This window comes from Centroberyx affinis, unplaced genomic scaffold (genome assembly GCF_046629955.1).
Source record: "Centroberyx affinis isolate AG114_WGS23_722 - 3 ecotype Tasmania unplaced genomic scaffold, CSIRO-AGI_Caff_v1 ptg009722l_1, whole genome shotgun sequence".
Taxonomy (NCBI): Eukaryota; Metazoa; Chordata; class Actinopteri; order Beryciformes; family Berycidae; genus Centroberyx; species Centroberyx affinis.
The window spans coordinates 230609-244869 of NW_027284623.1; the positions used below are offsets into that span (position 1 = coordinate 230609).

Below are 14261 nucleotides of genomic sequence, written 5' to 3' on the forward strand. Positions count from 1 at the left end.
TGCCTGTCAGTCTGTCTCCTTCACCCTCCCTCCATGCCTCTGTCTCGCTGCTTTCTGATATACTGCTATTTCTTTCTTTTTTTCTCTCTTTCTTCCTTCTTTTGTTCCTTCCTTCCTTCCTTCCTTCTGTAGTGGTGGTAGGTATTAATGGTGTCTGATATCAATATAATTTAGAGTTAGCTTCAATGAGAATTAAGAACGGGGCACCAGATAACAGACAGCATCAACAGGTCTCATCTGAAGGAGTGAACTCTCGGCATGTTTGAATTTAAACCCACACAATGAACACAGGAGGTGACTTTATGCAGAATAATATAATAATAATATATTTATTACTACACTAGCTACTACACAAGCTGCCACTAAAGCACACTCAATAATCAGGTAAATACAAGTGAATATAGTACAGTATATACAAGCGGTATACCTATGAATTGTGATGAATCAATGGCAATAGGAATAAATGATCATGTGAATATACAATACTGATAATTAAACCAATATTTTAGCAGACACAATCATGGAAGATGAGCAGTGGAAGACATGAGTGGTCAAGATAGGAATAAAGGGGCGACAGTATAACTATCTGGAAAACTGACTCAAATGAATCTTTGAATAATTGAATGGTTAGGCTACTATAACTATAGGGAGCCGTAATAAAGTGTGTGATATGTGTGAGATGTGTGAATGTAATGGAATAGCTATTGGTGATGTATGATTTGATGCCCAGCGGACAGTGATCAGTACCTACGACACCAGCGGAGGTCAGGGAGATGAAGCACGCTGAGGCCGGGAGGCTGTGAGGAGTCTATGAGGAGTCTCGGCTCGACGAGGTGCTGGAGGATGAAGATCAGACGTCTGTTCAGTTGATCTCAGCAGGCCGCAACAGAGTGAAGCACGCAGGCTGGAGCACACAGGCTGCTGGACAGGGCTGTGGGTCTCTCAAGGCTAACGCCGACCCACTCTGGAGGTTCCGATGATTCTTCAGAGTTAAACTCAGCAGGATAGCTGATAGCGAGGTTGTAGCAGGCAGGACACACAGACACACGTGCTGGTGTGTGTGTGTATTTGTCAGGCAGACAGGCAAGGCAGCAAGGCTCTCTTCACTGTTTTGGATGAAACAGGCTTGATGATGATGATGCAGTTGAGTCCGTCTTTGGAGACAAACTGTGGAACAAAGTTGTTGTCAGACTCTGTTAGCACACGTGTCGCGACCACGTAAAGTGCATGAAATCCGCATTGGAAATGTGTGTGTTTGGTTTTGTTGTGATCAGTTGAGGGGTGTGTGCATGGGCTGGCATGTCTAGTTTTACGGCTCATTACATATGCATGAAACCCTAATTTTGGTTCCCAGATCTATCCAATATAACTGACCGTCGTAACATTAACATCATTAAACTCAGCACAAATTCCTGAACACTTTAATATCAAACATGGCTATCGAAGCCCTATGTAAAGATAACGAAATTGAATAACGTAAATAACTATTATATAAAACATCACAGTTACACATAAAATTAGTCATATACATTAGAGTCCACCACAATGTGATACCCAAAGTTTCATGAGTCTGTATCAAAGATTTCTCTTGATTTTGGCAACATTCCAATGGGTGTCATCTCAGACTCTCTGTCTCTTTGGGGATTACCAAAGACAGGGCTGAGTGTTGGTGTTTTATGGTTATTTACCAGGTCTGGTCCTTGATACCAGCTCTTAGGGTGAAAATGGAGTGATTTACCAAGAGGTCAGTGGCCTCCTTTACGATCCAACCACTTTCCATCCACTTTCCTGATCCGTTATCAGGGAAGAGGCTCACACACAGGATGCAAGGCCCTTCCAGATGTGTGATGACAATGAAGGTGTGGGTGCAGTTACTACACTTCCTTCCTTCCTTTCCTTCTTTCCTCCATTTGTTATTCTCTGTCTCTCTCCCTGTCTCTCTCTTTTTATCTCAGTCTTTTTTCGCAGTCTCTCTTCCTTCCACCAAGAGAAATTACTATTCAATACCATCTGAGCTTCAAAGCAGGAAGTGGGCAAGTCGTGTTGTGAGATGTTGCGATGTCGGAACGCAGGCGGCCCGCGGCCCCGTTCGTTTAGTGTAATTGATTCTCTTAAGTGTCTCAGGAAGACCAGAGCGATCCTGCCTTTTCCTTCCCCTCTGTTTTTCGACATGTTAATCAGGCCCATTTGTGGCGGATGTTCGCCGGCAGTGAGCGCAAGCGGTGTGACGCAAAAACTCCATTTCGCACACCCGGACCCCCAGATGCATCAAGCAGATGTGAAATCCATTTTGATGAGAAGAGCTTAAAAAAAAAAAAAAACTGAAGGGAAAGCAATAAAGAGCAGATTCGCCCGGCGTGAACCCGCCCGAGAGACGGCGTCCTTGCGCGAGGTTATGGGAGACGGAGTGATTGCTCATCCTGCCTGAGCGAGCTAACAAAGTTAGCCCTTCTTCCTGGCCGCAGGCATTAAAATCAGACTTCATTATTCTCCTTCATATTCTTCCCTTTCACTAACTCTCTTTTTTGTCGTGTTTTGATCAGGTGCTTTTGTGATTTGTGATGGGCTTTTTTTCCCAGTTTTTAATCTGTCTTCTCATTGTCCCTAAAGTACTGCAATTTTCACATTCAGTTGTTGCATTGAAAGAAATGTAAAAAAAAAAAAAAAAAATTACGCATATGAGGAGGAAAGGACGTTGGAATGCGCCGATAAAAGCTCACTTACATTTTTTTGAAAAACAATTATTTCCCAATGCATCTTCTCTCTTCCAACAATTCAGCCCCCGTTCGACCCTCTTGACACAGCCGAGACGCTTATTGACGCTCTTGACTCTTCCTGCTGTTGTTTATCTTTCTTTTTCCCTACAAGGGTCCCTCTTCATCGCCGTCCTTCTCGGGGCCTGACTTGATTGGCTGAGGAGACAGTGGCTGATAGCTAATGATTAGCGGTGGCCTGTGCTAACCAATCAAAGCCGGCTAATTGGCGCCATTGGAGGACTCTGGTTGATTCCACCCTCCCATGTCTTTGCCAGGCCTCTCCACCTCTCCTCGTCCCTCTAATTAGCAGGCAAGAGTGGCAGGACAATCAGGCAGAGCACCTGCTGTCTGGGCCAGGCCTGGCATGCATATATAAACACACATACACTTAGACATACACACGCGCTTATACACTCAGGCGCTCTCTCACACACACACACACGTGTGCAGGCACAATCAGACCATCTCTTCACCATGCTCCCTGCGCTCTCTCTCTCTCTCTCTCTCCCTCCCTCCCTCCCTCCCTCTCAGACACACACACACATATAAAGGCCTGGCCTGGTCCCAGGAGTCCTTTCATGGCCAGTGATTGTCATTAGCAGCTGGCTGTATGACCTTGATAGGGATGACTGAAGCACCACTGAGGGATGCTACTGCACACGCGCACACACACACACACACTGGAGTTGTGTGCGTGTGTGTATACAGTATGTGCATGATAATGACTCGGTGTGATGATGTTTCAGAAGTGTGAAGAGCTCCTTTGGGCCATCTTTACACAATCTGTTGGTACACTCCACTGACAGCAATGATTTTTGTCTTGACACAGAAAGACACTCTTCACCGGATTTTTGTGAGCTACACAACAAATCAGGTCAACTTTTCGGAGAGAATGGCAGCGTCAGTGTGTGTGTGTGTGTGTGTGTATGTGTGTCGCTCACGTGTACATTGCAATTCCACAGCTGCAATACAAGCGGCACACCATGCAAATAATGCTGATGTGAACTGTGATTCCCAGGCAGGTTTAGTGCTCCCCTCCTGACAGATATAACAGGAACACAGACAACAATGTGTCTTATCCAGGTTTTAATGTATTATTCACACACATACTAAGACACATGCACATACATGCATTGGCACACACACACACATACAGGTGACAATTGTTTTGCAACATTGTCCCGAGGTGCTGTGCGGCGTAGCGGGGCACCGCCACACCTCCTGTCATCCTTCCGCAGCACCGTGAGCCCGGCAGTCTTTCATGTCTGCCCGGCTGGTAATGAGAGCTGATAGAAAGAGGTGAGATTCTCCCAGCAGGCCTCACACACACACACACACACACACACACACACACACACACACACACACACAGGGAGACAGACTCAGCAGAGACAAAGCCACTGGGTGCACGTTGGTGTGCCAGCATGTGCACAAGTCTGTGAGTGTGTGTGTGTGTGTGTGTGTGTGTGTGTGTGTGTGTGTGTGTGTGTGTGTGTGTCTGTGTGTGTGTGTGTGTGTGTGCGCAGGGCACATTATCACACTGCTCCCCCACAGAGACGTCTCCTAATCACACCAAACTTCTCCTGACACTTCAGTTCCTCTTCAGCTGAAGTTACTGTGTCTTTATCAGCGATCTTTCCCTCCCTCTCTCACACAGTCGATTTCGTTCTCTCTCTCTCCCTCTTTCTCTCTCTCTCTCAGTCTGCCTCTGTGTAACTTACTCTCCTTTTCAGTCTTCATTCCCCTCCCCCCCCCGTACTTTCCTTTGTTGTTCTTCCCTCCACTTCCTCCCCCCTGTCTATCCAAGTTTGGCGCCAAGCCATCTGTGAATCCAACTTAAGCTGCACCTCGTTTTCTTTTTTTTTTCTTTCCTTCATCTGACCCAGTTTGTCACTCTCAGCAGGTGTTGGCTGCCACTGTGATTACGACTCTGTCCTGTAAGACTGCTGTAGCACCTGTGTGTGTGTGTGTGTGTGTTGGGGGGGGGTGGGAGGAGTCGGGGGTTGCTCCCATGGCAACGTGAGACACTGCTGGGTTCATATCTATTAAAACAAGAATCTCTGAATGAGAAAGAGGAGGAGAGGGAAGGAAGGAAGGAAGGAGAGGAAGGGATGAAGCAGGAGAACAAGGATGCGGATGAGAGGGAGGAAGAGGATTCTATTCAGGAGTGTATACAGGATATGGGTATCATCCATGAATAGTTGCCTTGAGCTGTAGTGTTGTCGTTACATAAGGGGCCCACGGGTTCTGACACTTTTTCCTCCGATAATTCGGTCCTTCAGACTAAATGAATAGATGGTGAAAGCAGAGGGCACGCGCGTGAGAGAGAGAGAAAGCGATATATATATACGGCACCGGGAGACGGAAAATGATGAACGGGGGAACGGGAGATGGATGGCTCGCGGAAAAGCGAGGACGGACGTGTCAGAGAGTCACAAGCGGGGGAGTGAGGAGCCCTAGAAGAGAGAGGGAGTGGTGGAGAAAGATGAAGCGGGGCTCGGAGATAAACGGCGGGGAGAGCGGCGGAGAGGCTGTAAGGGCCTGAGCTCTGTCTGGCGTAGGCTTGTAACAGTGGAGTCTGCATCTCCCATGCACTTTCAAACGGCTTCAGTTCAGCCGCCGTCCCGCGCAGCGTGTAAAGCGCCCGCTCATTAAAGGTGACCTCCTGGCACCCATCTGACGCCGAGGCACAGCGCAGAGAGAGAGCGTTTAGATCCTCTACGCACACACGACAGCGCTGAGGCTCAGTAGGGCGACAGGAGCGGTGATGGCCGCGTGTGTGTGTGTGTGTGTGTGTGTGTGTGTGTGTGTGTGTGTGGAGACTGGCAGTTGTACCATAGAGAAGATGCTTGGGGGAAGTTCTTCGTTCTCAAAATGCTTGCAGTTGTCGGGGATTATTCTGGTGACAGATGTGTGATTTGGTAACAACAAGTTGTACTACTGAACACTAAACCATACATCACTTGGCAGGGCATCAAGGATTGTTTATGGGGAAAGTAAATATTCCATATTCTGTGTATGCATGGATTGTTTTATTTTAAAGCAGAAAACCTGTAACAAAAGTTTTCTGCACAAAAACTTGCAGCAACTTTTAGTTTTCAGCATTTTTAACCTTTTTTTTTTTATTTATTTTTTTTAATCATTTTTCCCTTTCTAATATCTGACCTGAAGTCAGCATCTATTCTGATCTGCAAGACCTTGGCTGCTGTTGCTTTTGTGTTTTTTGGTGTGTGAATCTAAATCTCCGGTGTGTTTTCTGTGTGTTGTCCTGTCTTCTAACCTGCCTGTTCCCGATGCTGGGCTACCTGTGGATGCTGCTGGCTATGTGGCAGTCTCATGTGAGTACATTAATCCCAAACTTCCCAGTCAGATCATCCCTTTTTAAAATAGAACAGGATTGTCAGCCAGCTGACTTGGCAATGCAAGAGGTCAGAAACATGACCAGGAGCTCAGTTCACAGCGGTTGGTTGTTGTTTGGTTCCACAACTTCCTCTCACAGCCTAAAGACAAGAGCCTTTGAAAAAAACTGATAACCTACATGAAGTTGACAATTAATTATTGAGGCATGGGTAATTATATTTATTTAACTGTCCACTCTACTTATCTAGAAGAAATCCTCTCATGCATCAGCAAGTGGTTAGAGTAAGCCCTAATGCTCTGGGAGAAGATCCAAACTTTCTAATTTTACATGAGTCAAATTTGCCAACTGATGCAATCAAATCAAAGTCTTGTCTGAAATAAATTTTTAATTGGTAGCAATCAGGGATTTGCATCAACATTCTAGTCACAATAAGCTCATCTTACTCAAATATGTATGAACAAATTTGAAGAGAAACGGTTTTTCATTATACGGTGCTTTGGTTTTCGAAAAAGAAAAAACCTGTAGAACCAGTAATTCATGTTGTTTCAGAAGGTAGGATGAGCACAATTACAATTGTCGGAGTCATTTACGCGTGTGTGTGTGTGTGTGTGTGTGCAGGTGATTTCAGCAGAGAAGCCGGGGAACTATATCTTTCGACTGACGGGCCACGGCGCTGACCAGGATCCCAAAGGTCTCTTCACCATCAACATGGACACAGGAGACGTGTCAGTCAGCCGCTCACTGGACCGTGAGGCCATCGACTCCTACCAGGTCAGTGTGTGTGTGTGTGTGTGTGTGTGCATCTCTCTTTCTATCCACCTGTGCTCTCTCTCTCTCTCTCTTTCTCTGAATTCCTCGACATGTTTGTTCTTTTCCTTTGCCCGGCCGCTGAAATCGGCGCGTTAATGACCGAATTCCCGTTTCGCATTATTTCCTTTTCATCTCGGTCAAGTTACGGCGAGGAATCTGAAGGACAAACACCTTTACGGAGACTTTGATTAATCTCTTCGAAATTCACCGCCTCGTCCGCACCGCCCTGATCCGTGCGTTCGCCCGGCAAGCCGCTGGCGTATGGAGATAACTGAGCAGATCGTCGGAGCTGTTGATTTGTGCAAGCGCACTTTGATTCTGCCCCGACTATGCATATATTGGCAGTGTGCTTTAAGAGTGGATGGACTTCTTTCCTCATGGGTGAATTGATGATATCAGTTAGAAGTTGCTGTTTTTTTTCTTTTTTTTTTTTGTTTCTTTTTCTCTCTTTATGATAAAAGAGCATTAGAGCCCGTTTGAGGTGCCTGCCGAGCTCGGCGCCTTGGGGGTTTGTCTGCCTGACGAAAGCATTTCCCCAAGAACAGAGAGAAAGGGGGGGAGGCGGAGAGAGTCTACTTTTTAAGTCGAACAATTGATCTTATCCTATTTTCCGAAACTAGACGTGAGTTAGGGGGGCGCTGAGCTGGGTGCAAGCTGTTGATAAGCTAACTGGCTTTTGTAAAGACTCAGAAATAATTCACTCCGTAAATACCAACAGATGTGAGAGGAGGAGAGTGGAGGGGGCAGGAGGGAAGGAGGGAAGGAGGAGACACACATGATCACATGTTTTTTTCTCTTTTATCTCTGCTTTGGCGCTTCGATGGCTACGTTTACATGCATGGGCCGTACTCCAGTTAAGGTCTAATTCGGGTTAAGATGTCTACATGCACCTTTGACACCCTACGACCGAGTCTTGAATAAAGCAGTTAACAGAATATTCCGGTCCACCTGTGGTGTCTTGCCCAGAAAGCTTATCTAATAGTTCTTGCGCTTATCCTCCAAATGTTCAGCTCAGTGAAATAAAGTTATTTGGGTCCAACAACAGTTGGCGCAGAGGACTCGGGGGAAGAAGACAAAGAGAGAATGGCGGGGGAAAAATGATGGCAAAGCAGAAAGTCGAGTGGAGAACGGGGGTCTGGGGACCTTCCTCGTTAAGATTTCACTCTGTTCAGCTCTGTTCGGCGTGGAAAAGTTTAGCTCAGCACAGAGCCGCTAAACGACACAATGACAGAGCTGAAACAGACGAGAGGAGAGAAGAAAGAAGGGAAGGGAGGAGGGTATTATGTAGAAAAAGAAAGGAGCTTGAAGAGCCTGAAATCCCCCCCCCCCCAAAAAAAAAAAAGAAGCACTAAGGTAGAGCAGCATGCAGATACACTGAATATTGTCACTCCATGAGAGGTGTTGGATTGCCGCCGCCTCCTCATTCGCGCACAGGCACCACTTCATACTCGCCGCCACGCTCGCCGTCCCTGACACATGAGCGCATGAGCTTACTTGCCCATACGGATATGCGGAGTATCACCCTGCCGCCGCTGGACGCGTGGAAGTGGAGGGGGAAAATCTGACACCTCATTCACAAGTGCTGCAAAGCTCTCCACCAACCCCTCTGCCATCGAACCCCGCAGTGTCCGCTCACTTCAGTGGGAGGAGAGGAGGCGGAGAGAGAGAGGGAAGGAAGGAAAGGAAGTAGAAGGGTATGAATGGAAAGAGGGGAGAAAAAGGGAAAGGGAGAAAGAGAGAGAGAAGTGAGGTAAGTCAGGGAGTTAATGAGCCAGTGAGGAGCACTGAGGGCTGCTGATCTAACAACTGTATGTACCAGCTATTTGCTCAGCATTGACTCAGTGACATTATACCTCCTAATGTTGTCAAGACCCTAGGTACACACTGATGTGTGCTCTGTGTGTGTGTGTGTGTGTGTGTGTGTGTGCATGAGCATGTGCTGCGGCTTTCAAGCATGTTTGAGTATACACCTCTTTAGCCCAAACCACACCAAATGCATTTTTCAAGGGTGACCCATCATTTAAATTGCATCATTTAAGCCTCCTATCCAAAAGTCACCTCTATCATACAAAAGTGTGATTTTGGCTTCACCATAAAAGTGCAGTGAGATTTAATTGAAGGTTTCGGTTAATGACTAAATAATTCCATCACGGTGGAAAAGCTGGACCAGTCCAATATGTCATTGTTTCCATGGCCTGGAGTAAATTAGCTTCTAACATCAATTATGCCATTCATTGTGTTCTGGCCAATACTAATTATGGTCATCATTTCCAATCTAATAGTCGTGATCCCTGAAGACAAGCCGCCAAGGCGCTCTATGCACATACATGTGCACATGCACTTGCTCGCACACGCGCACACACATACACTCACACACACACACACACACACACACACACACACACACACACATGTGTAGGCTTCATGTTCCCTCCCTGACTCTCTCTTGCCCCACGCGGTCTCTTGGTCTCTCCTCTTATCATTAGGAGAAACTCAGAACAAAGGTCCGCAATCAAATGTGGCTTTGGCTTTTTATTGATGGCTTGACACTGTGCAGAGAATGAAGACAGCATCCCTTTTTATAGTGCCCAGTGGTCCTCGGATGTCGTTCCAGTCTCCTCTCCCACTGTAGCTAATGGCTTGTGTGGCGATGAAACATGAAATATTCAGAGGTAGATTAAAATCTCCGTTACCCTAAAGACAGCTTAAAGGGAAAGTGGAACTGGCAGCCTGGCGTCTTTCTCTTTCTTACGGCAAAGCCTTTTTTTCATGTAGGAAATGCCTGTTAAATATACCGTATGCACGGTCATACATCACCCACATGCAGGAAAGTGCATGTCGGTGCCTGAGATGTCCATTTCTGGCGTAACATTTTGCGTTTGCGCTGATTGATCACGCCGGGACGCCCACATGTAAAATTATCACGACACAAATCTCCATTCCCTGATGGTTTTCTTTTAAAGTATCTAAGCCTGTAATGTCAAACATTCGTAGCAAATGTCAGTAAATGTCAAGTCTGTTATCCATCAAGAGAAATCAGATCATAGAACACCATGATGTTTCCACTGAAGGCACTTCTTTTGGATATAGATTGTATCTTTCTCTCCTCAGAGTGTGATCCCTTTCGTCCGGCCTTATGCGTCAATCTATTGTCTGTCCAGCTGACTGCTAGTCAATACAGGCCCTCCGGAGGTGCTGTGCTCAAGACCCCATGCCTTGCTTTTATGTGTGTTTAAGCTGTGTACTCTCTTTAGTGACTTGGTCAATATACTGCATCAATGTTCTGTTGTGCAGACAGCCAAGGTTATATTGGACAGGCCCTCCCTCCTTCCGCTCACACCTTTCCTTCTTCCCCCTTTCTTACAGTGTAATGGTGATTGATTGCTATTGGCAGAGAGATGCTCCACCTTCCCCGCAAGGTCACTACATATCAAAATATTATTGGCAGTGGCTTTAAATCGATAAAGTCGACTGCGTCGCTATCCAAATGCAGCGGCTGGGGTTTTTCGGAGGCTCGGCTTTTAGAATGTACGGATGCAGAAACGTCGCCGGTGCGCGTGCTAACAAAACAGAACGCGGAAAAAGATGCCTTAGAAAACTGCGGCATAACAACAGCGAGAGGTTGGACGCGAGACAGATGGAAACTGAGGATTCCAAATAGGCTATTACAGGAACCACAGAGCCAAGCAAGGCAAACAAACAAACCTCTAGCAAAGTAAACATTTGCTGCGGAAGAACAAACAGACACAGCGATCAGCTGGGCCACATGTTCACAAGGATTTAATGTCAAACATTATTTTCTTATTAAGCTCAATTAGGGTGAAAATGAATGTTAATGAGATGGAAAATGGAGAGGAAGGGAGAGGGGGGTGGAGAGAGAGAGAGACAGAGAGAGAGAGAGAGAGATAGAGGAGCGCTGGGCTTATCACCGTGGTTACGGCGAGCCCGGGTCAGGTCGAGAGTGGCGGGGAATAGCTCTAATTGGCTTAGAACGGAGGAAGGATAGAACGTGAAGCGATAAATAACAGTCTTGTTTACACAGGTAGAGAGATGACCCTCAGTAATGCAGGTCATCGCAACAATAAGTGTAGTGAGTCGTCTGTGCGTGCTTGCATTGGCGATGCTGAAATTTGAGGCAGACAGAGAGCATACAGTGCTTCTGTTAACCACTACAAACAGTGCAGCCGACGTTGTTTGACCACTGAATTGTTTATCATAAGTTAACATTTGTCCTAGTTGTGTTTCTTTCTGATATCCACCCAGGCTCTGAGATGCCTCGATAGCATGCGATGCTAATGGATAAAAAAACCTGAGCCTGTTTCTCCGGGCGACAAGCATGCATTTTTAAAATTATATGTGGTTTTCAATAGTCTTCATGAGCCTCAGGTTTATTACATTTCCACAGACAAAGGATTATATCAACTTTCCAGAAAAGAAAGTTGAGTTTCAAGGATTTTGATGCCACAGCAGCGCGTGGCGGTCGTTCTGATCGGCGACTTTGACACATTTAATGATATCACCCCGCGCGGAGATGGGTGCACTTTTATCATTTGTTTATCTTTAAATGTCATCTTTGGCAGAGGAAACCAGCATATGTTTTGAACAAAATAAATAAATAAGTCCAATTATTTGTTGTGGGTCAGGCTTTTGGCCGGTGTCCTGTGGGCTGTGTGCCTCCGAGCCCAGTGCTGCAGCCTGTGAGTTGCAGTAGAAAGCCGCAGCCTCCCTTGTGATGTCCTTTGACAGCAGATCTGAAAGGCAGCACACTCTGTTCCCTCTCTCCCTCTTTCATTTCATTTTTTCCTCTCCTGTCTGTCATGCCACAGTACACAGTGACATAGGAAGGGCTCGCTAAAGACCATATGGACCCACCTTAGCACCAGAAAGGCCAAGCTGTCAATTGACAGCTGTTTTGAATTTTGGAATTTAAATATCTCAGCTTTCAATAAATGTGCAGCGCTCACCCTCCATGACTTCTTCTTTCTGTACAAACCAGTATAATTAGGTTTTTCAAAATTGCATAAAAGAAACAAAACATATTTCTACTTATATGTACCCCCTTTTGCCAGAGCAGCCATCAAATGACAGTATGCTGTGACAGGTCGTTCCCATGGAAATAGATTCAGAAGCACTGTGCCTGTGACTCTTTATTATGGTGACACCAAACTTGTTTTGTCTTATTTTGTAGACAATAAACTTATGTATATAGGATGGAATATTAATAATTTAACGATGCATGCGAGTCTATATCGTTTATTGTCATTGCTTTGCATATTTGTGTTGTGTGGTCTGTGGTGAGAACAGCCTCCAGCACTCCCCCCTCACTTGCAGTCAAAACCGCTGATGAGCGCCGCCACCATTACGGCAATTAGCCTTCCAGTTTTGAGATAGATAAATCAGAGGAGAATTCTATTGTATTGGGAGTGATGAGGAAGCAGCGAAGAGAAGTGCCATGTTATGGACACAAACAGAAGTCTGCTCCAAAATCCAGCGCCCCGATGTTGAAAACGGAGAATAGCATAAACCGATCCATGTACACAGTGAAAGCTGTTACCTGTTGTTGTTGTCCCGTGGCGGTGTTTTACAACATTCTGGACAATGCCGTCGCCACTGCACACGGTCTATTCAAACGGCACTTAAGGTCAGCTGGTGTGACTTCTTCCTGCGGCTGAGTACGGAGCTGTGTGCAAGCTACATGACCGCATACCGAAGACAGCCTCTTTTTCCCCTAACACACGAGACACACCATGCCAAGACCCATGCACAATACGGCACACACAGCTCCGAGTGCCAAGAAAACTGGCAGAGTACCAGTTAGAATATCTAAACGCATTTACTTGCATTTGAAAACTATTTCAGCACTAATTAGGCTACTTACTCTTGCTTACATAGTCTGAAGCGCATGGGTTTTGTAGTATGAAGGGGGGACGGGGGGAGATGGCTTGTTGTCAGTCGACGGTTTGTTGGCCTTCTCCTCGACCCACAACATCCCTAAAATTGGCTTTTCTTTTTTACAATTCCCCCCCAAAAAGAACAGATGACATACTTACCTCCTCTAAGCACATACACAGATGTTATTAAAGCATTTCACGACAGGTTCTCTCAGATATGCATTAAACTTCTTAACTCTACAAGCATTAAATTGCTTTAAGCCTTTCATTTTTGCAGACAGACAGAAATTACATGTAATTCCCACAATTTGCTAATTCAGTGACTTTGCGGGATTTGATTAGAATCCTTATACCTCACAGCACAGGGAACACAGAGCTGACTAATGCCTGTACAAACTTGTTGTTTAATCAATTTTTACAGTTGCTGCTTCCTTTTCTGTTTGTCCTGGTGGCTTTTACTTGCTCCTCTGTGGCTGTTTTCTCCTTTTTACGTGTCGGAGAGGGAGGATTTTTGATTAATCCGTGAAGTTGCTGAGGTGTAAGAACAGTGACTTGGTGATAACGGGGAGATCCAGTGGTTAGACCTGCTGGTAGTTACATAGGGGGTGTGTGTGTGTGTGTGTGTGTGTGTGTGTGTGTACTCGAACACATACTGCATGCTCCAATGTGTTCATGTATGATGTCATCTACAGGGCTAGAAGTCAAACGTGCCCGCTCAGCCGAGACGATATCTGGACGGGCGAGTCCAGAAATAGAACGAGAACTAGGCCGGTTGGCAAGTGAGATGTTCTGACCTCAAACTATAAAGAAATCCCATAATTAAACATTTACTTAAGACACCAGCACGCTATCTCCCGAGAGAGTGTCACTGCTTCCGTCAGTCAGTGGGAACACACGCTGTAGCTTCAGTGTGGACACCAACGAAGCTCAGCTGAGGTCAAATAAAGCAAACACACTTTCTCTGTTTGCTAACAGAACCGCCAAGCAAAATGCATGCATCGATTTGGGGGAATGTGTCTCCACCACCACCATCACCTCCAGCTAAGAAATGGTGGAAACATGGAGGAAAAAAAAAAGATTTTATTTAGACAGCTGGACAGTTGGGAGAGAGGAATGGCTGTGTACTGACAGGCTGACAGCGGGGAGAGGGGGAGAGAGAAGAAGAAAGGAGAGGGGAACAGAGGGAAGGGAGGAGAGGAGAATAGGGGATGAGAGGAGTAGAGTGGATATTCAGAATTTGGATTTTGGTTTTCGTCTGCTTTTGTTTCTTTTATAAAATCCGCATTTTCATTTCATTTCATTTTCTTTGTTTTTCATTATCTTAACACTATTTTTATCTCAAGGCTTATGCTTAAATGCTTGAAATTTGTTTTTTTAGCAAATATAAATAAGTTTGAAAAGAAGTTGATGAATCTCTTTCCAGAGCCTTTGCCTTTCCATCAA

At 45.7% G+C, this 14261-nt stretch overlaps 1 protein-coding gene across 1 annotated transcript in view; it reads left to right on the forward strand.

Annotated features, from left to right (window-relative positions):
* The window catches only part of cdh13 (cadherin 13, H-cadherin (heart)), a gene marked incomplete at its 3' end in the record, with an annotated part of 286073 nt that overhangs the window by 130009 nt on the left and 141803 nt on the right, over nt 1–14261 (forward strand). Inside the window, exons 5-6 of the mRNA XM_071514707.1 lie at nt 6089–6094; nt 6736–6888. Coding sequence (XP_071370808.1) covers nt 6089–6094; nt 6736–6888 — 159 coding nt within the window. The remainder of the gene's footprint in view (nt 1–6088; nt 6095–6735; nt 6889–14261) is intronic.